The 27,511-nt window shown below is 52.0% G+C and overlaps 2 protein-coding genes across 7 annotated transcripts in view; both read right to left on the reverse strand.

Moving 5' to 3' along the window:
• Positions 1–9,645, reverse strand: part of CCDC180 (coiled-coil domain containing 180) — a 53,098-nt gene extending 43,453 nt beyond the window's left edge. For all 5 annotated transcript variants that reach the window (XR_008389876.1, XM_053656096.1, XM_053656095.1 and 2 more), the window contains exons 1-4: positions 8,397–9,645; positions 6,919–7,109; positions 4,019–4,107; positions 607–710 (exon numbers count right to left, since the gene is read on the reverse strand). Coding sequence is in view for 4 of the 5 variants with exons in the window: in XM_053656096.1 (XP_053512071.1) it covers positions 607–710; positions 4,019–4,107; positions 6,919–7,109; positions 8,397–8,465 (453 nt within the window). In the remaining variant the exon portion in view is untranslated. The remainder of the gene's footprint in view (positions 1–606; positions 711–4,018; positions 4,108–6,918; positions 7,110–8,396) is intronic.
• Positions 9,646–11,075: 1,430 nt separating this feature from the next.
• The window catches only part of LOC119045917 (stimulated by retinoic acid gene 6 protein-like), a 44,447-nt gene continuing 28,011 nt past the window's right edge, over positions 11,076–27,511 (reverse strand). The window contains exons 9-18 of one of the 2 annotated variants that reach the window (XM_053656302.1): positions 26,313–26,424; positions 23,207–23,360; positions 22,749–22,824; positions 20,223–20,304; positions 19,845–19,893; positions 19,283–19,400; positions 18,100–18,219; positions 16,800–16,963; positions 15,970–16,116; positions 11,076–11,269 (exon numbers count right to left, since the gene is read on the reverse strand). In XM_053656302.1, coding sequence (XP_053512277.1) covers positions 11,205–11,269; positions 15,970–16,116; positions 16,800–16,963; positions 18,100–18,219; positions 19,283–19,400; positions 19,845–19,893; positions 20,223–20,304; positions 22,749–22,824; positions 23,207–23,360; positions 26,313–26,424 — 1,087 coding nt within the window. In that variant the 3' untranslated portion in view covers positions 11,076–11,204. Of the gene's footprint in view, positions 11,270–14,624; positions 15,274–15,969; positions 16,117–16,799; positions 16,964–18,099; positions 18,220–19,282; positions 19,401–19,844; positions 19,894–20,222; positions 20,305–22,748; positions 22,825–23,206; positions 23,361–26,312; positions 26,425–27,511 lie in introns of those variants that run through there. The other variant, XM_053656303.1, reaches the window with a different exon arrangement.

Genomic DNA, 27,511 nt, shown 5'->3' on the forward strand with positions numbered 1-27,511 from the left:
GTGAGACAGAGCTCCTGTCCACATTATTGATACTCTGGGTCCCGAGCCAGCTCCACTGCTCTAGGGGAACGACCTCACTCAGAGAGGCCTCGGGGAGAAAGTGGTGAGCCTGCGGCTCGGAGAGGTCCAGGAGGGGCCAAGAAGGGTGTTGTCTAGGGACTCTTCTGGGACCTGTGTGGCTAGGGATGAGGTCTCTGGAGAAGAACAGGGAGCCAAGTGAGGGCAGCACCTAAGGGCCAGGCAGCATCAAGGTGTCCATGGAGGGTCAGGCCGTGTGGCCCCTCATGCGTGGGAATGAGCAGAGACACCGGAGGCTGGGCTGTGATGTCAGACTTAGAGTGCAGTTCCCACTTGGCCCCTTATGTGCCAAGTCAGATACAGGGAGCCCTTGGCTTCCCTGTAAAACGGGAGTAATAACAGAGCCTGACTTACAAGGCCGTCATAATGAGCGCTTGTCACAAGCCAGTGAAACACGATGCTGCTTCCGTCAGCAGCAAGTTGAGCCACTGAGAACCTCTGAGACCTGGGGGGAAGCTCGGGCGGGGCAGTGACAAACCTGCCTTTGGAATGGCCCAGGGACAGGAGAGCAAAAGCAAGGGTTCTCACCATCCCGATCTCAGCAATCTCCTCCTTAAAACTCTGCAGAGCGCTCTCGAAGGCCTTCCTCTTGTAGTCTCCCTGAAGGCTGACAGTGCTGGCCCGCTCAGGAACTGGGGGAGAATGACAGAGGTGATGAGGCTGCACTTGGAGCCCCAGGGCTGGGGGAGGGCACCCAAGAAAAGGCAGCAGGGCAGAGAGTGCCCTGGTTCAGGAGATGGGTCCCGATGCCCCACCAGCAGAGTCAGTCTCATGGAAAAGGAGAGGAGAGACAAGGGCGAGCCGTAAGTACTGTAGGACATGACGTCTCACCCATCCAGTTAAACGCTGGCAAAGAGTTCCCAAGTGGAACTCTTTGGCTGGTGTGGCTCAGTGGGTTGGGTGTCATCCCACAAGCCAAAAGGTCACCAGTTCCATTCCTGGGGTCAGGGCCCGTGCCTGGCTGAGGGCCAGGTCCTGGGTTGGAGGCATGCAAGAGGCAACAGATGGATGTCTCTCTCCCACACAGGGATATTGCCCTCCCCCGCTTCCCTCTCTCTAAAAATGAATAAAGCTTTAAAATAACAAAGTTCCTAATGGTATGTATTTAATGGGACCATTTATGTTTTTTAAAAATGTTTATAGAAGGAAATGCATACACAAATAAGAATAAGCAACATTTGCACAGCACTTCACAAGTATCAGGCATTGTTCTCAGTTACTCATTGGTCTTGTTTTGCAAGTGGGGAGGCTCGGGCATGGTGGTTAAAGAACAAAGGCTGTCGGTGGCTGAGCAGGGACTTGGATGGGTGCCCCCGGGCTCTAGTGTTGGACATCTCCCTCAGCTCTGCTGTCCCCAGAACCCAGGAGGGAAGCAGGACACCACAGGTGTGATTTCATGGGGGAGCAGGCACTCTAGAGAGGAGAATGGGCGCTATTGTAGAGGGGAGTTCTTACTGCATGACTACTCCTTCGTTTTCCTATAGTGAGCGTGTATTACTCGTTCAATCATAAAGAAAACAAGCTGCCATAATGGGGAAAAGTCAACTAAGACACTGTGGTATGAAGGAAGAAAAGGTGGATTCAGAAATTCTGTTAGGGAATCGCAGTAAAGCCAGCAACATCCTTTATGAACAGTTTTTATCAGAAAATATTTAGAGTGCGGCAGTCACTCCCTCCTCTGCCAGATCCCTGTACTGGGAGAAGGCCCAGGGAAGGAGAGGGGACCCTGGAGCGAGAACTCAGGGGAGAAGACCCAGGGGAGAGGGAGCAGGGGAGAAGGCTTTGGGGAGAGGGCTCAGAGGAGAGGCCCGGGGGAGAGATCATAACGAAAGAGCAGGGGGAGGACTTCCACCAAGATGGAGGCGCAGGTGAAAACACTTTGCTTCCTCGCACAACCAAATCTAAAAACAACAAAGTTTTAACAATAAACGCAACCAAACCACAGAAAATCGAACAACACGGAGTCTAAAAATAAAGAACCGCTCAGCTAAACCAGTAAGAGGGGCGAAGCCAGCAGCAGAGCGGGTTGGGCAAAACAATCCCCTGACCCGGGCAGCACACAAGCAGCCGAGGACACGGATCCCAGGTGCGGGGCAGCTACGGGAAGGCGCGGCGCAGCTGGCTGTCTGAGGTCGCATATTTGCGTGCGGATAAACCAGTGAAGAGACGTGCTTTGAGACAGACTGTGCAGGTCCCAGCGCAGGGCTTCGGGCTCGCACATTTGCACTCAGATAAACAGGCGGGGGGCGAGCAGTGGGACGGACTGGGCGAGTGGAGAGGACCGCCATTGCTCCCTGTCTGACCCCACCCCCACATACAGCATCACAAACCAGCGACCTGGGTGGCCCCACCCTGGTGAACACCTAAGGCGCCTCTCCTCATAAGTAACAGGCAGGAACAGATCAAAACATGGCTCAAGAACAACTCAGAGCCCCGGAGCCAATAAATCTAAGCCACCAAGAAATAGCCAAACTTTCAGATGCACAGTTCAAAACACTGGTGATCAGGATGCTCACAGAACTAGTTTATTTTAGTCACAAATTAGAGGAACATATGAAGGCTAAACTAATTGAAATGAATGGAAATGCACAGGAAACCAGTAGTAATGGAAAGGAAACTGGGACTCAAATCAAGGGAGCAGACCAGAAGGAAGGAAAAAAATGACTGAACAGAAAAATATGAAGAAACAAGAATTCAAAAAAAATAAGGACAGGCTTAGGAACCTCCAGGACATCTTTAAATGCTCCAACATCCGAATTATAGGGGTACCAGAAGGGGAAGAGGAACAGCCGCGAGTGGAAATCTTATTTGAACAAATAATAAAAGAGAACTTCCCCATTCTGGCAAAGGAAATAGACTTCCAGGAAATCCAGGAAGCTCAGAGTCCCAAAGAAGTTGGACCCAAGAAGGAACACACCAAGGCACATCATAATTACATTAGCCAAGATTAAAATGAAGGAGAGAATCCTAGAAGCAGCAAGAGATAAGGGGACAGTCACCTACAAAGGAGTTCCCATCAGACTGTCAGCGGGTTTCTCAAAAGAGACCTTGCAGGCAAGAAGGGGCTGGAAAGAGGTATTCCAAGTCATGAAATCCAAAGACCTACATCCAAGATTGCTCTATCCAGCAAAGCTTTCATTTAGAATGGAAGGACAGTTAAAGTGCTTCTCAGATAAGACCAAGTTCAAGGAGTTCATCATCACCAAGCCCTTATTATATGAAATGTTAAAGGGACTTACCTAAGAAAAAGAAGATAAAAAAGATGAACAGTGAAAAGACAGCAAACTCACAGTTATCAACAACCACACCTAAAACGAAAGCAAACTAAGAGGATAGCTAGATCAGGAGCAGAACCATAGAAATGAAGATCACATGGAGGGTTAGCAACAGGGGAGTGGGAGAGGAGAAGGGGGGAGAAGGTACAGAAAATAAGTAGCATAGATGGTAGGTAGAAAATAGATAGGGGGGAGGGTAAGAATAGTAGGGGAAATACAGAATCTAAAGAACTTGAGACACGTGGTCATGAACTAAAGGGGGGATGGTGGGGGAGGGGTGTGCAGGGTGGAGGGGAATGAAGGGGGGGAAATAGAACAAATGTAATGGCATAATCAATAAAATAAAAAATATATATTAAAAAAAAAGAAAGAGCCAGGAGAGAAGGCCTAGGTACGAAAGCCCAGGGACTAGGAGTCAGGGGAGGAGGCTCAGGAGAGAGGACCCAGGGGAGAGGGCCCTGGTGAGAAGACCAAGAGGAGAGGCCCCGGGGAGGGACCCCAAGTGAGAGCGAGTAGAGGAGAGGGAGTGGGGGAGAAGGCCCCGAGGAACAGATCTACTGGAGAGAGCCAACTGGAGAGAAAGCAGGGGAGAAGGCCACAGGGAGAGGGCCTGGGGAGGGGTCAGGGGAGAGAGAGCACCCAGGGACAGGGTATAGGGGGGTCACCGATGGTGTCCATGAGGCTCCGGACTTCCAGGGCAGCGATGGCACTCTCACTGTCTTGAGTTTTTTCCTTCTTGCTAATTTTCTTTTCCCTGAGGCGGTAGCAGATAAGAACAATAAAACCCCAACCCCCTTAGTCATAGAGAAGCTTGACACTGGGGAGTCTATAGGTGGTCCCTGGACTTTGTCCACTGCCCACAGCCTGGGCCCACTGATTTTGGAGTGTCCCAAGACTGGGCCAGTCTCCCTACAACCTGCCTGGGCATGTGCTGCCAGTGCATGCCGGGCATCCCGGGATGAGGGTTTGGGGCCTGGCCGGCAGAGCCTGCTTCTGGTCTGCCTGTCAACCACATGAGTGGCAGGCAGGAATCACTGTCCACATGCGGAGACTGAAGACCAGAAGGGGCATGACCTGCCCGGGAAAGCCAGACCCGTGCTAAGCATTTAGCACATTCCTCACTGGCTCCTTTAGCAGCCGATCCTATGAGGCAGTGGGGGCAACCCCAGTGTCCAGGATGGGGGAAGGGTCTTAGGGAAGTCACTGTGTGAATTAGAGCTGGGACTCCCAGACCCATGCACACAACACTGAAGTCCATGGTGCTTGGGGTTTGGGTGGGTGAAGGAGAAGAGAGTTGGGATCCCAGGACAAACTATCTCAGCAGGGAGGACCAGGGTAGTTGGGTATGACCTTAGCTTAGGATTACATATCCTGAACACACTGTCCGCCATGCAAGTACCGCAGACGTGCAGCAGTTCTCAGAGATGCCTGCTGTTCCTCAGGGCACCAATGGGTGTAGCAGGTACTGGGCCTTTCCCACATCGCCCAGTGAGGGAGACTGCAGGGCCTGGGCTGCAGGGCACAGGGCCCCGCCTGGCCCTCCGGAGGCAGGTCTTTCGGTCTTGTCAACCAAAGGCCTCTGGACTAAGGTGGCTTCACAGGAGTCCGAGGGCCCTGACTCTGGCAGCTGCTGATGGCTCTGGCTTCTCTGCCACTTGCCAGGGGACTTGGGGACTTGGTTTACACTGGTGGTGGTCTCTCCTTCCCTTGAGTTGCTCTCTACCCACCCAGAGGCTCCACCCTGCCAAAATGAACACACAAGGCGCCTGGGTTTGACTGGCCACATTTTCAGAAAGGGGATAAGGCACCCCAGAGAGATGCCAGTGCTGCCAGCAAGCAGTGACCCCAGTTATTTTGAGGCTGGCACAATCTAACAGGTTACAACCATATCTCTGTTCCTGCCACAGGCCACAGGTGGGTGTGCCCTGGGTCCGTGATCAGGGCAGAGGCGGCTTTGTCTGTCTGTCTCAGGAAGCCGGCACAGCACAGCACAACGCCCGGGACCTGCATGAGAAGTGCCTCCCAAAACGCTATCCTGTGGGTGCCAAGACCTCCTGATTGATGCTGGATCTGGTTATCAGGATGACAGGTGGTCCTAAGCTAAACCCTGGGGGTAGGGGGACCCCCAAGAGGCACAGGGAGATATTCACAGATCCCGGACCTCGATGAAAACAGGTCAGCTGAGAGGGGCCTGGGATCCTTGCAGGGAGCCAGAGTCACAGGCAGGCTGCAAGGCTGACCTCCAGGGTGGGGTGAGGAAAGGGGAGCATGGACAGGCCCCAGCCATCTGTGCCTCTTGAGGGTCCCCCTGCCCTCAGGGGGACCTCTGCATCAGGCATCAGCTCATGGGCTGGAGAATGCTGATCTCCAGTGTGGGTTCCAGTCCCCAGTGGGTTTACCCATCTGTAGGTAGTTAAGGGTGCTGAGGGTCAGAAGCCTCAGGGGAGCTTTCCCTGAGAAAAGTTGAAGGTCAGATCAGAGCTGAGATCTTCACCCAGAACTTGGTCAACCCCTGCACCAAAGCAGGTGAAAGGGCAAACAATGGCTGGTAGAGAAGGACTGAGTTCCTGCCCCAGCGTCCCAGGCCAGAGAGGCTTTAGGGTTTGCAGAGCTTGAAGGGCAGAAGGGAAGCCCAGCTTCTGCTACATTCTCCAAACGCCCAATGAGGAAGATGAAACCTTGGCTTTCCTTTTCTTTCCTTTTTTCCAACTTGAGGGGTCAGAGCTCAGGGAGGTAAAGTGGCATGCTCAGGATTCTCAAGTTCAGCTTCCAAACTTGGAAGTTCAGAAGGAACTCCCTGCTCCAACTCCATCTGTTTCCATCTCAGGAAATGGCATCTCTGCCACCCATCCAAGCGCTCAGACCAGAGACCTAGGACTCACAGGGCATCTCTCCTCCAATCCAGTCCATCACCTGGTCCAAGGGCTCTGCCTCCGAAGTCTATCTGAAGTTGCCCTGTTCTCCCTCTCCCAGCCCCACCAAGCTAACATGGACCGCTGGTGGGCTCCCCTCTGCCTCTTCGTGCAGCTCCGCAGATCCTGCACACGGCACCCTGAAAACCTTAAAAATGCAAATCAGCTGCTCACTTTAGTAATGCCCAAAGTACCGACTGTGGCCTGAAAGCCTCTCCTAACCTCAGCTCCCTCTCCCCAGGCCTGCCGGCTTCTTCAGCCGTCTGGAGTGGACCCAGCCCGTCCTGCCTCAGAGTCGTGCCCCACGCTTCCTTTCCCTTATCCTCCCGTCTCAGCTGAGGCCCCTCCTCAGAGAGCTTTCCTGACACCTGTCCCACCACCCCATCCTCTGTGCCAGGGCCTTCCCATCCTTGGGGAGAACGGCTTATTTATTCATTTACTGTAGAGGCCTGAAATTCCAGGAGGGTGGGATCCCAGTGCTGGCCCTTGAAAGAAGGGAAGGAGAAGCAAACTACTCCCCAAAGCAGGTGTTATTAACTCCCTGGGACTTTATTCCTACCAAGCTCTCATCTTGTGTGAGCTCTTTTTGAGGTTTCAAAGGCTCTGATGCCCCCCCCCATGTGTGGCGGTGTGGCCTGGATGGCAGGACCTACCTGTAGAGTACAGGGTTTTCTGTGACCCAGTCATTGGGCAGGCTGTGCACCCACTTCTGCTGCCGAGAAGACATCATCTCCCCTTTAGGAATATCCCCCTTCTTCATCAAGGGCTTGCTGCCCTCCTTCGGGGTCAGGGAAAGCTCTGCATTCTGCTTCCTGGAGGCCGCCAGGGAGTGGACCAGCTGCACCTGATCCAGTTGGGGGGAGGGGTCAGAGCACAGACTCCCCAGCACCCTCAGGCTGACTGTGTAGTCTCAGAAGGTCAAGTGGAAGCCTGCCAGCAGGAAGGTGCTTTGCAGAGCACACCTCATACAGGAGGGCTCTCCACTCCCCGTTGCAGCCATTCAACCACATCTAGGAAGACATCTTTGAAGAGGTTTTAATGAAGACCAAGATGTTCATCCCAGCATTTTGTATAATCACAAGGACCTGGAAAAATGGACCTGTCCATTAATAGGGGATTGGTTGAGGGGACATCACAGGTCCCTTCAGTGGAATATCAGGCTTTTGTTGAAAGTGAGACTTAGAAAGAATTGTTTGTGACATGGGAAAATGCTTATAATATTCCATAAAATATATCAATGAAAAGCATACATTAAAACTTATTTAACTTGTTTTAAAAATTATTTAAAAAGTATGCAGTGCAATCTCAACATTTTAAATGCAGAGAAAAGTCCCAAACATTCTGGCGGGAGTGAGGAGAGCGCTCAGAAACACACAGAAAAGGGCCGGGCACCAAGGGCGCGCAGCAGGGTCGTGAGTGATTCCCTCCTTGCGTCTCTCTATCCTCTTCTCATCTCCCGGGCGTCTACAGACAGCGTTATCTAGGGTTCACAGTAGGCCTGCAAATCCCTTTCAAATAAGCGGTATGGAAATTCAAAGGGCATGTTCCAATCTGTGTATTTCTTTTAAAATACCATTTTCTCTGTGTAGTTTTCTGCGGATGACAAGAGAATTCCCGCACCTATGTGGCTGTCAAATGGGTGTCCCTTGAATACATTACAGGAAGTCCTACATCAACTCAGCGGGCGCTGAATGTCCTGAAGGACACAAATGGCCCCTGACACCGGGAGGGTCTCTGGGATGCTGTTAATAGGGAAAAGCAGGTTTCAAAACGGGAGGCTAGAATCAAATCCAGGTTCTGAAGGGAAAAATTAGGAACGCTTTCATGCAGAGGAAAAAGACCCGGAACATCCAGTGGTTAATTCTGGCAATTTCTGAGAACTTTAAAGCTTTTAATTTAAATTTTCTCATGTCCAACAATAGACATTCTAATTTTATATTCCTGCATTTTAAGAACACGTAAGAGTTATTTTTAAAAGGAAAGCTATTTTCCAAGTCCTTATTTCATTAGATTCCCAGGCAAGGAAGACTTCATTCAGATGGAGGGAAGTTTGCAGGGGAGGAGAGGGAAGTTTGGGGAACACAGGGAAATTTGGGGAGCAGGAAAAAGGGAGACAAAAGGGCAGGTCTACCTCAGCCTGGAAGATCTGCTGGTAGACTGTCCCGCCGGGAACCCGGGTCACCTTCCCCACTGTGGACATCTTGGCCCTGGACGTCCCTGCCAGGAAGCAGTTATGGGATTTGCTCTCGTTAAGACCAGACCTTGAGAGAGGGGGCGAGTCCCTCCAGGGGACCTGTGGGGCGGGACGGAGCCTCCCCCACTCCGCCCTTGGAGACAGCCTGGGCCCTTCTCCGTCCGCCGCGTTTTTTAAACAAACGGAAGGGAGGGGGCGAAGAAGCGGGCAGATAAACGTCAGGCAACCGCTGAACTCGCAGGGAAAGCGGGCTCTCTCCCTGGCGCGCAGGATGAAAATCCCAGAGGGACTTCGGGGTTAAGAACAAGAAGTGATTATTGTTTCATGCTCTTCTCTCCCAAGCTCTTTTGAGGAAAGTCTTTGCCCGAAAGGTGTCAGCTGGGATTTCAAACCGACCTTGAACCCCCACCCCAGTGGACACAGGGAGGGGGTTAAGCGAGGGAGCTGCCGGACTCCAGCCAGGCTAATTAGGCGCCTACTGTGTGCTGGGGAGGATCCAGCAGGCCTCTCAGGCCCCATCCCACCCACCCCTCCCCCAGCCCACCGAGGAGCGGGAGCAGGCCCTGGACATCCACACCTTCTGGGCCCGGCCAAGTGGAGGGGCGCCCAGAGCCCAGGGGGGCCGCCTCACCTCAACTTCAGAAAGCACCACTCAAGTCAGCTAGGGCCTGCCCAACCTCTGCCCACAGGACACACTGCGTCTCCAAGGCAACACGGAGGGGCGGCCCCGCCGGCCACGCCCTCACTTCCTCTCTTCCAAGGGAGGGGGTTGCCCTTAGTAACGGAAGCACCCGGTGTGGAGTATCGAAATTTAGCCAACCCCTTCTCTCCAAGCCAATTTCTACTCTCCACAGGGGGTACCCCAAGGCTGTCTGGAGGACCCAGAGCAGCACACTAAATGTTCTCAAAACTAGCTCTGAACCCGGAGATGTAGCTCTGAGCCCTTAACTATGGTCAAAATTCATCCCATCTTCACCTTGGTGAAAGCCAGCCTTTGCTGGGAAGTAGCATGGAGCAGTGCTTGGCTGTAAGTGAGAAGAGGAAAGCACCTCTAAAAGACATCAACTCCTCTGTTTAGAAGAGGAGACAGGCTCAACATTTGGGCCTCAGGGCTTGAATGGATTTATAAGAAAAAGGCTAATTGCGGGGATTCTTTGAGGTCCATTCACCCAGCCCGCCACTGCCACCTAACCCCCTGAACACAGCTCCCACCTACCCACTGTCCTGCTCACAGGCCCTCCCCAGCTCTGCAGCCCCTATGAAATCCCACCCCAGCCCCTGGGAGACCCCAGAGGCCACCCCTCTGGCTCCCACCCTGACTGTCCCTGCTCCAGCCCACTCCTCGCTCTCCCCCTGTGCCCCGCCCTCCTCATTCTGCTCCTCTGCCTTCCTCCTCACACTCAACCCCCCCTACTGCCAGTCCACTTCCAGTGACGAGTGCACCGTCCACTCTGCCTGACCCCCCGCGTCACCCTCCTCACCCTGTCACTTCTCCTCTCTCTGGGGGCGCTTGCACATTGGCTGCTGCCAAATGCAGGAGTTCAGAGCACCTGTTGAAGGTGTTCCCTGAAGGGCAGGTGCGCCTTACTAAGTTGTATTCAGTAGGATCGCCCCCAGCAGAACCCTGCCCCCAGGAAGGGTGCCTCCGCTCCCCCTCCTGTCTTCACAGCGTCTCCACGCGGAAGGGCACCTGCCTGCACCAGGGGTGGGTGCTGCAGGGGCGTCCCACAGGCCGGGTGAGCAAATGGGCTGCCTAGCCCTTGGGTCTCAGTGGCTGGACCAGGGAAAGATGTACGTGCATTCTCTGACTCCCCCCTCGGCCCCCACAGCAGTCACTGCGATCGATCACAGGATTTTCGCCTGGGTGTCTCGTTGGCGATGACATGCTCTCCAGATGGCTTTGGGGAGCAGGAGGAGCTGATGGGATTCATAGTGGGCTCTTTCTGGATGGAAGTCAGAAACTGCATGGAAAAGAGGAAATAAAGTGTTACCGCTCTGTGCCCTGGTCATTCCCTACCCTGTTGGTCAGAGATGGCCCCTCCCAAGTCCGCCTCCTGAGTGGATAAGAAAGACTGCTGGGCAGGGCAGCATCCGCAGGAGGTGATGCCTTCGGCATAGCCTCAGGCCCAGCTTGGGGGTCATAGCCCCCAGTGGGGCTCAGCCAGGGTCCTGAGACACCCACCCCTCCCCATTCATGGCTCAGCCCCACTGGGGGCCTCGGCACACACACTGAGAGCCCAGAGGACAGCACTTGGGTCAGTGGTGGGGCCGGGGTGGGGTGAAGATGGCTGAGGCAGGGCCTCCTGCTGGACGGCGGGGCAGCTTCTTCTAGGTCAGCCTCTGAGAAAGTCACTGCCCCTCTGTGGGCCTCTGGCTCCTCACCTGAAAATGCAGGGGACCCTCCTGGGAGGGTCCTGTGGTGCAGGCCTCCCAGGGTGGGAGTGAGGTTCAAGGAAGCAAAAGAATGTGCTGGAGCTTTGTGCCCCACTCTGCCTGGAGGTGTGAGGGGAGGACAATGATGACGGTTGTTTGACATTAAGCCCTCAGGAGACCCTGTGAGGTAGGCGGAGTTCTCACACTTTCTGGAGAGGGAGGCAGGCTCAGGGAGGCCACTCGCTGGGTGAGCGTTCAAGCTGAGATTGTTTCAGAATCGGAGCACGCTGGCAAATGGGGTGGCACTGGTACCAAGTAGCTTGGGGCAGATGTCCAGGATCTAAGATGAGCGGTTCTGGATGGAGTACGGCCTCAATGACTCTGTCCTGGATCCTGGCAGGAGCAGCCTTCTAAGTTTGCTGTCCTGGACGTGACCCCTAGAGAGCCCAGAAAAGTCCTTCAGCGGGTCCAGCCCCACCTCCTGTTGCCACAGTGCCTGAACACTGTGCTTCAATTCCAAGTCCACTGCCCAGAGTCTGGAGCCCAGAGTCTGGCTCAGGTCCCAGGCCTGTTTTCTGTGTGTGCCCTGCCCCCTCGAGGTCTCTGGTGGTAGTGCAACATGAGAAAGGGTGAAGAGGCACTAGTTAAGGGCTAGTTAAGGGGCTCTTTCTGAGGGACTTAGGCTGTCTGCCTCCCAGGGGAACCAGATCAACCACCAGAAAAGGAATAAGGTGAACAGCTAGCTGTGGCACTCAGGGGGCGAGGGCAGTGGAGTGGACATCAGAGATGGCCGCAGGCAGGACACTCCTTGCTGCATCCCCTGTGTCTCACATTTATTGGGAGAGTTTGATAACACAGGCGTAGGGGCTGGCATTGAGGACAACTGCTGAGGGAGGGGCTATTCACACCCATCTCTGAGAGCAGTTAGGGGCTGGATGAAATTGGAGAGACGGGGGGGGGGGGTTCCCCTGTGTGCAAAGCCCCCTGCCTCACTCCTCACCCCTCATAAGCCCCTGCAGTATCTCCCACCCAGGCCCTATCTGCTGCTGCACAGGGAACTGCAAATCATCACGACCTTGAACCCGAGGAGCAGTCTGGGGCTTCTTTTCAGGATATGGAGTAGCTCAGCCAGAGTTCGAGGTAAGGCTGGGCAGGAGTTGAGTGGGGGCAGGTACAGAGTCTCCCTGGCGGCTGACTCCAGAGTCTGCGGCCTTGGCTCCCTTATCAGACCTTGCTGCGTGGCCACCCCCAAGGCACCCAGGCTCCTGCTACTGGGCGGGCACCTGGAGCAACACGTGAGGTGTGGCTCCTGGTAGGTTCACAGGTACGATAGCTAGAACCTACCCTGCGGGCCGGAGCCCCAGTCCTGATTGGCCAACAGAACACTGAAGGCCAAGAGGATCTGGCCATCATGGAGCTCAAGGGTGAGTGTCCAGGCTGGCAGTGGCTGAATCCCAAGGGCTCCATTAAGCTTGAGCCAAATGTGATTTTGGAGAGTCAGAACCCAGCTCCACCACTGACCAATCCTGTGCTGGAGGTGATTCCCCTCTGCTTTCCGGGACTCAGTTTTCTCCTCTGTGAAATGGGTGATGCGGGGACAAATGGCATATTGACTGACCAAGCGCTCAGCCCAGTGCCTGGATCCGAGTGCAGTGGCGGGGCCATGACCCTGGGGGAGGCCTCCCGAGGTGACCCCTCTCTTCTGTCCAGCCACCAGGCCCCCAACACAGAGTCCGGATCACACTCCTAAAGTTAGGGCTATTTTGTACCCCTAAGGCCAGCTCAAGGGCACCCCTTCTTCAGCAGTGTGGGGAAAGCTGAGGCACTCAGGGGACACTGGACCAGCTTCTCCCACTCTAGGGTGAAGGTGGACATTGTGAGCCTTTTCCTGGAGTTTCCATGAAGGCCAGGAGAGGGGTGACCGTGCCCCATCTCCCTGCCTGCTTAACCCCAAGGCCTCTTTACTTCCTGGGGAGGAGCAATATTTATTTGTTGAAAATAGTAAATGCTAGATTTGAATATTATTAAAATCCATTTTCTTTTGCAGCCTGAGTTGAGATTTAGTTCCTTCGCTTCTGGGCTAATTTAAATGAGATGCAGACTCTCATAGTCCTCCTTAAACTAAAAAATCTTGCAGCCTATTGTATGTGGAAGAAGGGAGAGGGGCCAGCCCTTTCCCTGGCTGTGAAAGAGACCCACAAGTCCCCCTTCCTCAGAGGACACGTTCATTTCATTATCTCGAACCTCGGCAATGAGCAGACACAGCCCCTGAGAAGGCTTGAGATGCAGAGGTTGGAGGGACTATACAGTGGTTGTTGTACACCAGCAGCATAGCAACAACCCCTTGACATTTAGGCAACTTTAAAATTAGCCATTTCCTGCCCCAGGAGAGTGGCTTCCTTTCTACAGCTTTTAGGGGAGAGGGAACATGTTCTGCTTCTCTTGTTGAGGTTTCTTTTGGCCAACTATTAGGAACTTGTAGTTTTCTAGTTCACCCTCTGGAACTGCGCCAACACTAAGTAGGGGCGGGGTGAATGTAGATTAAACGTTGCAGGTGGGAAGGACAAGGCCAGAGCAAGATAATTGGCACATGGTCTAAGGGCAGGCAGGACTCTCTATCCCGAGTCCCCCCCTGGGAACCTACGGTCAGTCTTTACCTAGATTTGAATCCTTCTGGGAACCTTGTCCATGATCTCTCAATTCCTTTTCCTGCTTATTTCACGGCCGGGGGACGACATGTGACACCCCTTTGAAGGCTCCGGCAGGGCCTCGTTCCACGAACACTCACGCTGTCTGGGAGCCAAGACGTCTGGTACCCCTGCGCTCCCCTATACAATTCTCTCAAAGACAGAGATTCCCTAGAAGCCCCCAGCCTCTCTGTCTGGGACGCTGTGGCCACCCCACCCTGGCTGGTACCTGACAGATCACAAACGAATTCTGCTTTGCTGGGATAAGGGTCTATACACCTGGCCATGGAAAGACTGCCCCACACCAGTCTCCCCTGCTGGCCACAGTGACTTCTGGGGCCAAGTCTATGAATAGGTCTAGAAGCTACCAGGGCTGGTGGGTATAGACTCTGAGGAGAATCAGCAATCAACTGCTAGACAACCACCGCAGGGGAGACCACTGCGGACGCCTTTCTTCAGGGAGTTGAGCACGGTGAGGTGGACGCACCTTAATCAGATCACCATGAAGTGTGACGTTACAGATAACAATAACTGACATTTATTGAGAGTTCAGGATATACCAGGCCCTAGCTTAGGAGTGTTTTATGCATTAGTGTATTTTATCCTCAAAATAATAGTGGATGTTGTAGGTGTTACCCCTTTTTATATGAGAGGGAAAGAAGCACAGAGAGGCAAAGTCATCTAGTGAATGTCACACAGCCAGGAAGAGGTGGCGTGGGAATCTGTCGGAGGGCCCTCCTGGCACTTGCACAGGCTTCATGAGTGCCTTTGAGTGGCGAGACTTTCTACAGATCCCAAGCCATCAGAGACGTATGCCTGGGTGTGAAGAATCTGGGTAAGTACTGGGCCCTCTGCACAAAGAGAAACCTTGGGTGGTCTACCCAGCCCCCCACGCCCTGCGTTGCAGACACCAGAGGGCCCCCCCTCCTCAAACTTGCCTGGGCCTTTCTTGCTCCCGTGCCTTCGCACACTCTCCCAGTCTCTGCCTCCTCTGACAGGCAGCTTTCCCGGGACCCCCACCCACCCCGCCACAGACAAGGTGTACATCTTTCTTTGTGACCATGACCCAGGCCGGTTCTGATCTGTTTCTCATCCCAGTGGCCAGGGCAGGGTTTGCTGGCTCCCCCTACCCTGCTGGAGGCTGGGTCGAGGATTTGCTTCTTTCTCGCCACCACGGTGCCTGGGAAGGAGGAGGCGATCAAGACCCTGTTGAAATAGGGACACACTTCCTTCCAGAGAAAAACCTGTGTCGGGGCTAAACCTTCCTGATACAGAAACATCACCACCTTCTTCAGTGACACGAAGTTCTGCCCTGTGCTGGTCAACATGGCTGCCTCCTAACCACGGAGAATAGAAATCACGGGCAAAGTTTGTGTGATAGAACTTCTCTTTAGTTCTTGGTCTTTTTACCAGGGGAGTGACTTAGACCTGAGATGTCACTGTTCAGCCCCGGTGCCATCCCCTGAGTGGCGGATGCAGTGTGCCATGTACTCGGACAGTGGCTGTACGTCTCACCACTCAGGGCAGCTGCAGCATAGCCTGGGCCTCCTCTCGGGGCCGGCCATCCGGAATGGCCTTAGGGCAGTGTCGGGGGTCAGTGTCAGCTCTCTGAGCACGTCAGCAGAATCTGGGAGCCATGAACTCCCGGGAGCCATGGCCCGGTTTTGATTTTCTGAGCATGACCAGTCTGGGGTTGTTGATCAGGGTCTGCAGCAGGAGCCACCTTGTCCTGGCCCTAGGTGAGAGGCGGGCACCTAGGAGAGAATCAGAGCCAGGAGAAAGGGGCGGGGCCCGCTGTCTGTGTCCTTCTCAGAGGCTGTAAGGAGCACTGCCCAGGGGCTGTGAGGCGTGGGGGAAAAGTGGGAGAAGGAGCCGGACCAGGTCTCCTGGGGACACGAGGGCAGTGGACGGATGTGTTTGCCCCACAGAACTGGGTGTGTGCAGGGTTGGGAACAGTGAGGAGCACAATCCAGATTGGCGCTGACAAGACAGGACTAACTGGGGGCTTCCCGGCAGAAGGCAGGGCCAAGGAATACGGGTGGGAGGGTTGGGAGTAGACAGTATAGAGCCTCGAGGGGACGGGAGTTGGTGGCCAGGAGAGCTGTGGGACGTACAACTGCGTGCCCTCTTGAAGGGCGTCTGGCTGAAGGCTGGGACAGGCGTGGGGCCTCAAACGGATGGGGAATGGAGGACTCGGATGGAAGGAAAGCTCGTATTGGGGAACAAGAGGGGAGCCAGCTAGAAGGACAAGGACACAGGGCCTCGGGGGTCCCCTAGCCAGGCTGGGGGGGTGCTTACTTTCCTGATCCCCTGGGTAGATTTCCCAGGCATGGACTGTGGAGGCAGGGAGGCAGGGGAGGGGGAACCGGGGGCACCTCGGGTCCCAGGGACCTTCAGGGTCCTCGTTTCCTGGTGCCCAACCACAGGGAAGGTGCCGACAGGAGACTTACCTGCCGACTGATTTAGGTGCCCGTATTTGATGACCGGCCGCAGCGTCCTCTCCCTGTGGCCTGCGATCAGGATGTGACAGAAGCTGACGAGCACGGGGTTGGTGTGGCAGTGGTCCACGTAGAGCATGCCGACCCACGCGCCGAACCCTGAAACCCAGGAGGCAAGTGAGGCCACGCAGCACACCCCGGGCGGCCGGGGCGTGCTCTTCACGAGGCAGCTGCAGCATCACTTTGTCAATAAACAGTGCCCGTGTGTTTGCTGGGAATCCGGGAGGTTAGCTGTAAAGACCCAGCAGGGTCCCCACAGGTCACATTCTAATCCATGCATTTTCTGTAGGGCTTGAAGCTCAGAGGAGCTCCTCTGACGAACAGGTGAGTGAAGGGATGGAACGGGCCAGAAACAGCACGAACTCTTTCTGCTCTGCAGAGACGGCTTTGACTTTGGAGTATTTCAACTGAACTTACCTAAGTAAGTTTCCAACTGACAGCACCAGTAATGCTGAGATGTGTCCCTTCTCAAAACTGCCTTGCATTCCTGAATCACCTCCTGAGCATTCAGGTGGAACCGTGCTGCCTCTTACTGCCTGCCATCCTACCCCAAGGGTCTGCCAGATACGCAGGTGCTCCCAGCCTGAATTCCCTTCTGACTGTCGGGCTGAGCGCGAGTGTGTTTTCCTACTCAGCTTTATGGCCTCCTGGGAAGATAAGCTCTGAGCAGAAATGAAGAGTGAACTCTGTCTAGGTCTCTGGCACATGACTTCCGGCAGCTTTTACAAAGGTGCAGGCCCAGCCCTCCCCGGATATGTGGCCTTCGGGGGCCGGCCACTTACCCATGTCTGCTCTCTCGTAGCCACGCTGCATGATGGTCCTGTCAATGCGGGCAATGAGCCACGTGCCCAGGATGCAGCTGATGAGCAGCCTGGAAAGGCAGGCGCCCAGGCCCAGCAGCACGTTGTAGAAGAACAGAAAGTAGTTGAAATTGTGGAATGCCCTCCTGCAACGGAAGCGGGTGGAGGGGTGCCGCCCTTTCAGTACGAGAATGTGGCCGGGCAGACAGGCTCAGGGGTCCCCCAGAACACTGGTCACAGGGCAGGGTGAATGTTAGTAGTGACTGTCACGTTTGATGGGAGCTGTGGGTTATGAGATTTCCTGAGTGGTAAGAAATCTCCCGTGGCCACAGCTGGTACTGTGGTTACAGCAGAGGTTGTGGCTTTCCCACTGTCTGTCATCACGGGGACCTGCCCCCGCTGGAACTGCTCCAAGCCCTCCAGATGAGATTTCCCAAATCCCCGCTTGACTGTGTGGTTTCCCACTGCCTATGGGATACAGCCCAAACTTTGCACAGTGAACTTCCGGGCCCTCCTTGAAAGGGGCCTTCCCGGCAGGGGCGCTTTGCACCCCCTCCCCACCTTCCCCATCTAAGGCCACTTCCTGGCCACCGTATTTGATTCCTGCTGTTCTCCTTCCACGCCCTGCCCTTTCCTGGCTTCCTGCCTTCACCTGTGCAGTGGGCGATGCCAGCCGTGCCCTCGCCTCGGCCCTACCTGTAGAAGTCCCTCCGTCTCACTGACTTCAGCTCAAACGTCCCACCTACAGGGAGCAAACCACTCCTGCCTCTGCCTCTCCTCCGTTACTTGTGTTTCTCTTGTGGTCCCCTGGCACGCCCTGGTGTCTCCTGTCCCTCCATGTCTGTGTCTGTTGGCCCCCGTGGACCACAAGCGTCTCACAGGCAGGTCCTTGGGGGACCTGCCTTCATCCTTAGGGCCCCTGCTGTTTCCTCCATCAGCACGTGGCTGAGCTGGTGCCTCAGAAAGGACTGCCACAGGCGAGGGCTGTTGTTCCAAGTCGATATTTGCACACCTGTCGTCATCAGGACACCTCCTCGAGGTAGCCACGATTATTTGTGATATGAGGAAACTGACACTCATCGATGTTTATCAAGTCACACAAGATAAGGAAGCTCACAAGGGGTGGAGCCAGGGAGTTTGTCCCCAGAGCCCACTCCTCAGCCACTGCCCCTCACCCTCTGAGTGCAGAGCCTGCCCAGGCACCTGCCAGCGGTGAAGAGGAAAGAATGAGAGGCTGCTGAGGCCGAAGTCCTACACTCACCATCGGCGCCTCTGCCCTCACCTGTTGTTGAGCGCCAAGGGCTTCTGCTTGTCAGCTGCAGCCATCCTGGGTTGTAGGAAGAAGCTGGAGGCGATCTGTACCTGCACGATCATGAGACCCAGGACGATGGAGACTGTGAGGCTGAAACACACAAGGAGACCATGCCGAGGGGGCCTTGTCCACTCCTCTCAAGCCCCTCTGAAGTGCCGGTGACAGAGAGGAGCGAGATGCCCATGGCCCACCAGTCCAACAGCAGCGCTGAGCTCTGTGCGACAGGTCCTTCGTATGCCTGTTGTGCAGATGAGAAAACTGTGGCTCCCAGAGGGGAGGGAACTTTCTCAAAGCCGCAAGGTCGGGTCTGCTAGCTCTAGACCAGATCTCCAGGATACAGGGGCAGCAAAGGGGATGAGTAGTTTAACAGCACGGGAATCGAACAAAGAAGTGGGGTTTTAGCAGAGCTCATTGGGGTCACAGGAGAGTGAGTCGACCAGACAGGCCTGCACCAGACTTTGCTGGTGTCTGCAGGTGAGCATGGAAGCCAGGAGCCCGGGGCAGGGAGGTCTCGGAGAGCACCACAGCCTGTGTTTGCGCCCCCTGGTGGCAGTGTGGAGCAGAGGTTAAGTGAGGCCTCTGGGTGCAGACTGCCTGCCTGCCGGTCCCACCTCTCCCCCGTCCTTGGACAAGTTGCTTTGCATCTCTGTGCCCCTGTTTCCTCGTTTGAAAAAGAGGGAGATAATGTAAGTCCCAACCTCAGAGGGTTCTTACGAGAAGAATCACACAGTGAATTCTCACTGTCAGCAATCACTTTTACCTTCCATCTGGGTAAACTGAGGCACAGAGAAGCAACCTACTCAAGTCATACAGCTGATCTAAAACCGAAGCTCAGGTCCCCTCTCTCCTTCCACTAGACCATCTCCTCACTTCACCTCCCAACCCTCCCAATCCCAGCTACAAAGTGGACTTAAGTGCATCTACCACAGACACGAATGTGAGGACCGCAGTGAACAATGAGAGTGGAAGTACTTTGTAAATTGTAAGATCCCTATCACAACGAGTTGCTCTCTTGGCCCAGGTTTAGATTGGAGCTAAGAGCGTGGGTCCAGGGACTGGTGAGAGCTTAGCAGTGGGACAATCTGAAGAGCAGCTGCGAGGGCCCACCGCTCCCAGGCCCTGGGCAATGGTGGGAAGCCCACCGCGCACTTACATCCCGATGCCCAGTCCGTGGAGCATCTCCAGGCCCTGGTCGTGGATGACGGGCAACACCAGGCCGTACGTGATCACCATGCCCAGTAGGCTCTGCACCACGTGGATAATGAAGTAGCCTGTGGGCCAAGGGAGCCGCTGGTCACTCGAGGCCCTTCGTGATCCAGTCGCCCACGTCCCTGTCTGGAGCCCTGACCTATTCTCCTCCCAGCAAAGGTGCGAGCACTTCTGCTCATGCGGTTTCTTCTGCCTGGTGTGCCTTTCTTCGTGCTGACCTTCTGCGCGCCCTGCCAGGTGTGACTCAAATGTCAACGCCACTAGAATGTGTTCCAGCCCTGCCCTGGCTGTGGATGGTCACTTCCTCCTCTGGGTCACCACCGCCCTTGGCACGTCCACCCTATGGGCTCAGGACAGGCGGTGATGACAAATCTGTGTGAGCATGTGATTCTCCCTCCTTCCTGAAGGCCGCTCTCGCCTCACCTGCCTCTGCCCACCCAGGCCAGCACTTCGCAGGGGCCCTGGTGGTGTGCGCTGAACTGAGTGGGCCGCGTGATGGCACTTACCCCACAGAATGTAGGCTATCTGCCAGCCAGAGTACCTTGCAATGGCCACCTGCGATTCAAAAAGAAAAAGAGCCCCGGAGGGGAGAAAACCTTGATTACCTCTGACCCACCTGTCCCGCATCCCTGTCTCGTTGGACATTCACCCACCAACCCACTGTGGCAGGTGACTGTCCTCATTTCACAGGTGAGGAAACCAACCGAGGGCTACATGTGGAGAGTGGCTGTCCCGAGTCACCCAGCAGCTGAGCATCCCAGAGCCGAGGACTCTGCATTGCCAGCCGGGGTTCTTCCCATCACACCAGCCCGTCTGAGGTGCCAGAGCGCAGGCGTTGGTAAGCCACTGAGTCTCAGGGCAGAGAGGGGCGTCTGCAGACTTACCACACTCCCTGACGAGGAAGGGCTATGGAACTTCACAGGGAGAAAGTGTTTATTTCCTGCCCACAACCTCTTCATGTGCTTTCTAGAAAAAAGAGGAGAAGTAAGCAATGTTCATAACCACAGCTCCGCATGCACTTGAGACTCAAGGACATATGCAGGAAGGCCTGGGGGGAGAGATGGCGGGCAGCTTAGCCCCTGGCACTGGTCACGGCTCATGGGATGGTTCTGATTAGCCTTAAAAATCTTACATTTTTAATACATTTTATAAAAATAATATATAGTTACCTAGTCTTAATGGCGACTGCGATATTTAAGACTATGTACATGGCTTTTATTTTCTTTATTTTGCTCTATTTTTTTCTATAGTGAATATAAATTATTTGTGTAATAATACTTTAAAACAGGTAAGAACAGAAAACCATTTTTAATGATATCCCCCACCTTAGAACAACACAAAGGGAAGTGAAAGGGGGGCATGACCCCTCACAATGCCAGCACCCAAGAAATCACTGCGTGTTTTCCCCCTGCTAGTCTCGGGCTGAACCTTTTTGTAAATATTAGGTTGGTGTAGTCAAGTTCACAGTCCAAATTCACAGCTGGGCCCAGCTTCTTCCTTCAATATTCTATCTGCAGCATTTTCCAGGTTTTTTGTAATTTTGTGACCACTGAATTGGGAAGACTTGCTATGAAATAAAGAGTAGAAATGTCTCATTAATAGTTTGTATATTTATTACATGTGGAAGTGATGGTATTTAGGTCATGTGAGGGTAACTATATTATTAAATTATTTTCACCTCCCTTTTTACTTTTTCAATAGTGTCTACGAGAAAACTAAAGGCTGCATCTGTGGCCTTCACTGTGTTTTTGTTTGCAGCACCGGAGTGGCGTGTGCAACCAGGGATACACAGACACACCGATATATCAGCACAGGAAACTTCTGCAAGGATGCTCAGAAGCATGAATAACCGTGCTTAGCTCAGGGGTAACAAATTGGGCTCTAAATGGAAGACCTGCTTTACACTAAATATTTTTGTACCATTTTTTAAAAAAGAGCTTATATGTAAGTTGGAGTAATTCTAAGGAAAATAAAAATGCTGGCACAGTGCTAACACTTCCCGGTTTGTAGGGTGCTTTCTCACCCATTGTTTCCTCTGCCCCCTTGTTCTCTAAAGGAGGCAGGCAGGGACCATCACACCTGGGTGACAGGTGTTGGTGGGAGGAGCCGGCCCGGACAGGAATGAGTTCCCCCCAGCACAGGGGGGAACCTGTCTTCCCAGTGCCCTCAGCTGCCCTCTGGCCATATCCATGCAGCCCGCTCTGCACAGTGGTTGTCCCTAGTTGAGATCAAATGCCTCAGTGAAAATCTCCCAGCCACTTGCAGACTAATCAAGAAAGGAACCGACATTTCCCTTCATCAGACAGGGCAGGGGACAGCCTCAGTGTCCGGCCCACCCACAGCGTCCGGGAGACGAATGTGGAGAGAGGGAGCAAGGCAGGGCGGGGATGGAGAGCTGGGGCCTCTTCGTGCCAGGACAGTTTTTCTCTTGGATGCCACTGGCAAGAGACTCACCCTGCGGGCAGTCAGATGGCGAGGATGCAAAAGCAGGATGTTCTGGGGGTGGTGGGAGATTGGCCCTGAGCCTCCTTTGAGTCAGTGAGCATGGATTAGAGGCCGAGACAGAGCGACCACGAGAGGTAAAGGCAAAGGCAGAGAGACACAGAGGGAGGGGAGCACGAGATACCTAGACTTCCACTGCTCTCTGCATGCAAATGTTCCCTATGGACCTGACTGGTGAGGCTCGGTTACTTGGGCGTCACCCTGTAAAGCAAAAGGTTGCCCGTTCAATTCCCGGTCAGGGCACATGGCTGGGCTGTGGGTTCAGGCCATGGTCGGAATGTGTACGAGAGACAACTGATTGATGTTTCTTTTTCACATCAATATTTCTCTCCCCCTCTTTGTCCCTCTCTTCCCCTCTATAAATGAATGAATGAATGAATGAAATTATTTGAAAATATATGCTCACTATGTATTGAGCAGCACTGACTGCTGTTGTTGAGATTCAGGCACCTGGTCCCCCTGATGTGCCCTTGAGCCGCATTCATCCGCTGATGGCCCAGTGTGATGAGGCCAGGAGAGCAGGTCGGACAGCCAGCAGAGAGGCCAGAATGTAGAAGAAATGCCAAGGTCTGGGGCTGAAGGCGTGGTCAGTGACTAATTGCGTGGGCAAGTTATTTTGTTGAGTCTCAACTTTCTGGGCTATAAACATGGGAGTTGAGAGTACTCCTTGGAGCTGTGGTGAAAATCTAAAGGTCCTACACAATGTCTAGATTAGGTGGAAGCTCAAGTCCATAGCTGTTTGTTTGTGTGTTTGCGTGTTGTTTACTGACAACAGATGAGGCTGTCCCTGGACCCTGCACGCACCCCCGGCTCTGGCATGGGCCCTGCTGGCACTGCTTGGGAACTCTCAGAAAACTGTTAGATGCTTTCCTGGTGATGACGCACAGACGACACCCCAAGCCCGTTACCTGTAACAAGCCAAGATGTGGAAGAGGTAGCTCACACACGTGAGGGCGGCAGGCAGGATGGTGACCAGCCAGACCCCTGAAACAGAAAGGGTGACAGGAGGGGCCTCTGAAGATGAGCCCGGAACAGTATTTTCCGAATGCAGAAACTCACATCAGAAAGGGCTGGAAAAATATATCACACTTTCTTTAACACATCTCTTGTGTAAATGCAGTTTTGCTTCTATATTTCTGTTTCATTTTAGCCACACAAACCCTTGAAATACTTTATTTCCTGTACAATCCTCTCCTTTGGTCTTAATATTTTCAATCCTGTGAGTAATGGGAAGAGAAAATTGTGGCATATATATGTTGTAGTAGTTTCCATCCTTGTAAAACTTCACTGGACTTTTAATTGCCAGTTTTGGGGGGTGGTGACCCGCCTGCAGTTAGACAGCAACTACGTGCAAGGATGTGTTTACCTTTGGAGATGTTCATCAGCTCCTTCACCTGCAGAATGACCGGGGCCAGGGGCCCGGTCTGGTTCACGGAGGCAATGTAGCTCTCCAACTTGCCTTCAAACACGTCCAGCTTCTCTCTCACATACACGAACATGCAGAACTCAATGACAATGAACTGGGGACACAGGGCAAACATTTCAAAGTCTCATCCGAGTCCATCTTTTTGCCCAGCATGTGAATCACAGATGGGCCTCTTTGGTTTTGAGGTTAAAACTCTTTGAAGTTCAACACTCATCTGAACTAGACTCTGCACACTGGCTATACTGAGATGAATGGGATCCTGGCTTCTCTGTGGCTGGGAGACACCCCAAACTCTGTTCTTCTCCCTCCAGCATACAAGATGAGGCCCCTGAGGGGTCAGGGAACTCTTTAAACGTTAGTTACATCAGGGTGAGGTGAATGTCCAGTGTTAAGTAAGGGGTCACCTTGGGGACCATGCCAGTCATCTCTCTCACTGTTCTACTTCTCAGTGACAACCAAAGTGAAGAAGGTAGCGTATCCTGTACACATGTCATGCTTGCTCGTCCCTATCATCCTGTCATCATGCTCCCCACTATCGCACCATTACTTCTAGAGTTCCTGCCACCATTTACTTCACCAACTGAACCTTGTTTATCTCTGAATGTGGAGCTCAAATGCTACCATCTGCAGGCAGCTTCTGAATCTAGAATCATTCATTCAACTTCCAGAGCACATTCGCCTTTCGTTTGTCTCACTTTAGATGGTGGGTAATTTCTACCACATCTTACCTCCTTCTCTTAAACCAGGGCCTTCTCCCAGGCCAAGACTCTGCTAGATCAGCTCCCCTCTCTTCCAGGGGTTAGCATAGTGCCTGGCATTGTAGATGACTAACCAATAAAGTCTTAAGAAACATAACTCCGAGCAAATTACCCACTGTTGCAGACGACTCTGGTAGTCCATTAAAATCTAGTCTCCCCTTCTCTGGGCAGAAAAATAGACTACATTTCCCAGCCTCCCACATGACAATGTTTTTGCCAATGGAAAACGGCCTTTGAAAACCTCCCACTTGCATTTCTCCACGCACTTTCCCCTTCCGCTGACTGCACGTAGATGGTGAGGGTTTTCAGGAATGATGAGGCACAGGATGGAAGAATCTGGGTAACGGAACAATACATGAAGGGTTGCTACCTCCCAAACCTGAACACTACCCACTCAACACGGTTATGTGGGTGAAACAAGACATAGTGTTAAGTCACTAAGATGTAGGGATTTACGTGGTACTTCAGCACAACCTAACTGATATAGTCACTTAAAATGTAATTGTAGGATTATATATGGGTATCATCCTTGCACATTTAAAATAAGCAGGTGCCAGTTTGGTCTCCCCATTTTTATTCCTCCATTTTGATCCTGCTTTCAACCCTGATGGTTCACCTTGCATAAGTCTGACCACATGAAATGTTTTGATTCTATGCTTAATAAAAAATATACTGATCATTAAAGCCTCAATTATGACATTTACAATGTCTTGATGAGGAGGAAAACTTAAATAGCAGCAAAATGAAATAAGACATTTTAATTTTTATCCTTTTTTGAAATATAGTATAGTAAGTATATCCATTTTTATTTTGAATTCACTGCAATTATTTATCAAGATTGATTATTCTATATTTAAATGACATGATTTTATTTGGCTAAGTAACAAGTATAACATAATATTGTCCTTAGCTCTGCTGAAATAAATGTTTTGTAGAACTCACCAGTGAACCCATCTGGGCCTGGTGCTTTCTATTTAAAAAATCAATATTCAATGATTTAACTTCTTTAATAGCTTTAAGCCTATTCAGATTGTCTCTTTCTTCTTGTGTGAGTTGTGGCAGATTGTATCTTTTATCTAGGTTATCAAATTTGGGGGCATAGAGTTGTTCATTCTATTTCTTTACTATTCTTTCAATGCCCATGGAGTCTATAACGATGTTCCCCCTTCCATTTCTGACATGAGTAATTTGTGTCTCCTCTCCTTTTTTCTTAGTTTCACTAGAGGCTTATTGATTTTATTATTTCAAAGACCCAGCTTTTGATTTCATTGATTTCCTTTATTAATTTCCTGTTTTTAATTTCGTAGGTTTCTGCTTTAAGTTTATTATATCTATTCTGCTGCTTACTTTGTATTTACCTTGCTCTTCTTGTTTAGTTCCTGAGGTGGGAGCTAAGACATTGATGTGGATCTTTCTTTATTTCTAATTTATACATTCAATGCTACAAATTTCCCTCTAAGCACTGCTTTTGCTGTCTCACGTAATTTCTGATAAGTGTGTTTTCATTTTCACTTAGTTAATTTCATTTTTGTTTATTTTTAATTTCTCTTGAGATTTTTTTTATCACCCATAGTTACTTAAGAAGTGTGTTGTTGAATTTCCACTATTTTGGAATTTTCCAGTTATCTTTCTGTTATTTATTTCTAGTTTAATTCTACTGTGTTCTAAAAGCAGACATTGCATGATTTCTATTCTTTTAAATTTGTTACAGTGTGTTTTATGGTCCAGGATTTCATCTGTCTTGGTGAAATTTCCATGTCTTCTTGAGAAAAAACATGTATTCTGCTCTTGTTGATTAAGTAGTCTATGAATGTCCCAAATTCCAGTTGATTTACTGTGTCTGTTACAGTTCAGATTTTCCCCCCTTGGCGCTGAGTCCCACAGGGTTTCTGCTCCGTTCTGTCGTGATTCTCTATATCCACCTGTCTGTCTCTTCAGCTCAGGGGCAATGCTTTGCCCTGTAACCCAGCTTCTCTTACGGATCTAAGGTTGTTGATTTCTTTCAGTTTGTTTTGATTTTCAATTGTTATTAGGAATGGAATGGCTTTTTTGCAAGCTCTTCACATGTGGAATTGGCAACCAGAAGTCTCCATAAATAATCTGATTATATTTATTAGTAATATTCACCATGTGGGTGAGAGTGTGCTTTTAGCCAGAATTGTTTGGTCAAAGAACTATACTTCTTTGACTTACGAAGGTTAAATTTTGAGCCAGCTTTTTAAGAACAACCCCTCCCCTAGTCCCACCCCATTTATAAAACAGAAAAGGATTTGCCCAGATCTACTTACAAGGTACAGGCAGATGAAAGCCAACACCACGGTTCCAATCATTCTGCTGGGGAACTGAAAGCAGGGGTCCCACTCGTATACCCTGGTTTGGAACCAAGACTTTTGTTCCTCTCTGTTAATGAGTAAACAACAAGACAGGTTGTGGTTGGTAAACAAATGCCTAGTTCTTCTGAAAATAACTTCATCTCCTCCTCTTCATCTTAGATTTTAGTGAAGAGAAAGAACACTAGTTGATTCCGAGTTTTCATTCTCCCCTTATTCTTAAGAACAGAGATTCAGTTTTATCTAGTGCAGCAATTCACCGAACTGAAAGGCTATCATTTCAGACCTCTCTTACAGCTAAGAGTGACCAAGGCTAAATACAGGCAATTAGATGTGACCAGAGGGACAGTGTGGGACTTCGGGAGGAGGCTTAGATGGAACTGACACAGCCAGGAGGGACCTTCCTTCTTTCCTCCTGCCTGCCATCTGAAATGCTGACATACTGGCTGGTCCAGACGGGAGCCCCGGAATCTACCTGGGACCATGGGCAGCCCTCATGATAGAAACCACTAAAGTACAGAAGCAGAAAGACAGGTGGGTCACTAAACTGCCAGGGTGAGCTGTCCAGGGTCAGTATGGACTGTGGCCTCCAGAATTCTTTCACGAGAGGAACACATCCCTCTCATCTGCACCACTACTACTGGTGTTTTTTGCTACATGGGGTCCAGTGTAATTCTAATGAAGGTACTAGCTTTGCCACTGTCACTTTGGATTAGACAAGTGCCTTCTTGGGGGTGTATTCTCTTGTACACGGTGGCAGTGGCAGGGGTAGGGTGACGACCACCATCCCTGAAGATCACAGACTTTCCTGGCCAAGAGCTACGTCCCCTTTTATCGGTAAGGGCATGTGAGTTTTTCTCAGAATGGGCTCCTTTCCCATCAGCAGTCCTAGCGGTCAAGCGAGGCTGAACTGCTTCCTGGTTCCAGGGGTAAACACCAGACCCAGTCTTAACAACCACTTTACTCCAGTTCCCTGGCTGCGGTAACTGGTTCTGGAGGCGCATTAGACCAGTTTGATCCAACGGGACTTCGGCTTGAATCATGAGTTAGGAAAATTGATCTTTCCTGTGAGCTTAAACCAGGAGGGTGGAAGATTAGAGATTCTGGGGTCCATCGGTGGGAGGCAGCCCATCTAACCCGAAGGCTAACCCGGGTAA

The sequence above is a fragment of the Artibeus jamaicensis genome, unplaced genomic scaffold, assembly GCF_021234435.1.
Source record: "Artibeus jamaicensis isolate MK-2021 breed Jamaican fruit bat unplaced genomic scaffold, CSHL_Jam_final scaffold_1964, whole genome shotgun sequence".
NCBI lineage: Eukaryota > Metazoa > Chordata > Mammalia > Chiroptera > Phyllostomidae > Artibeus > Artibeus jamaicensis.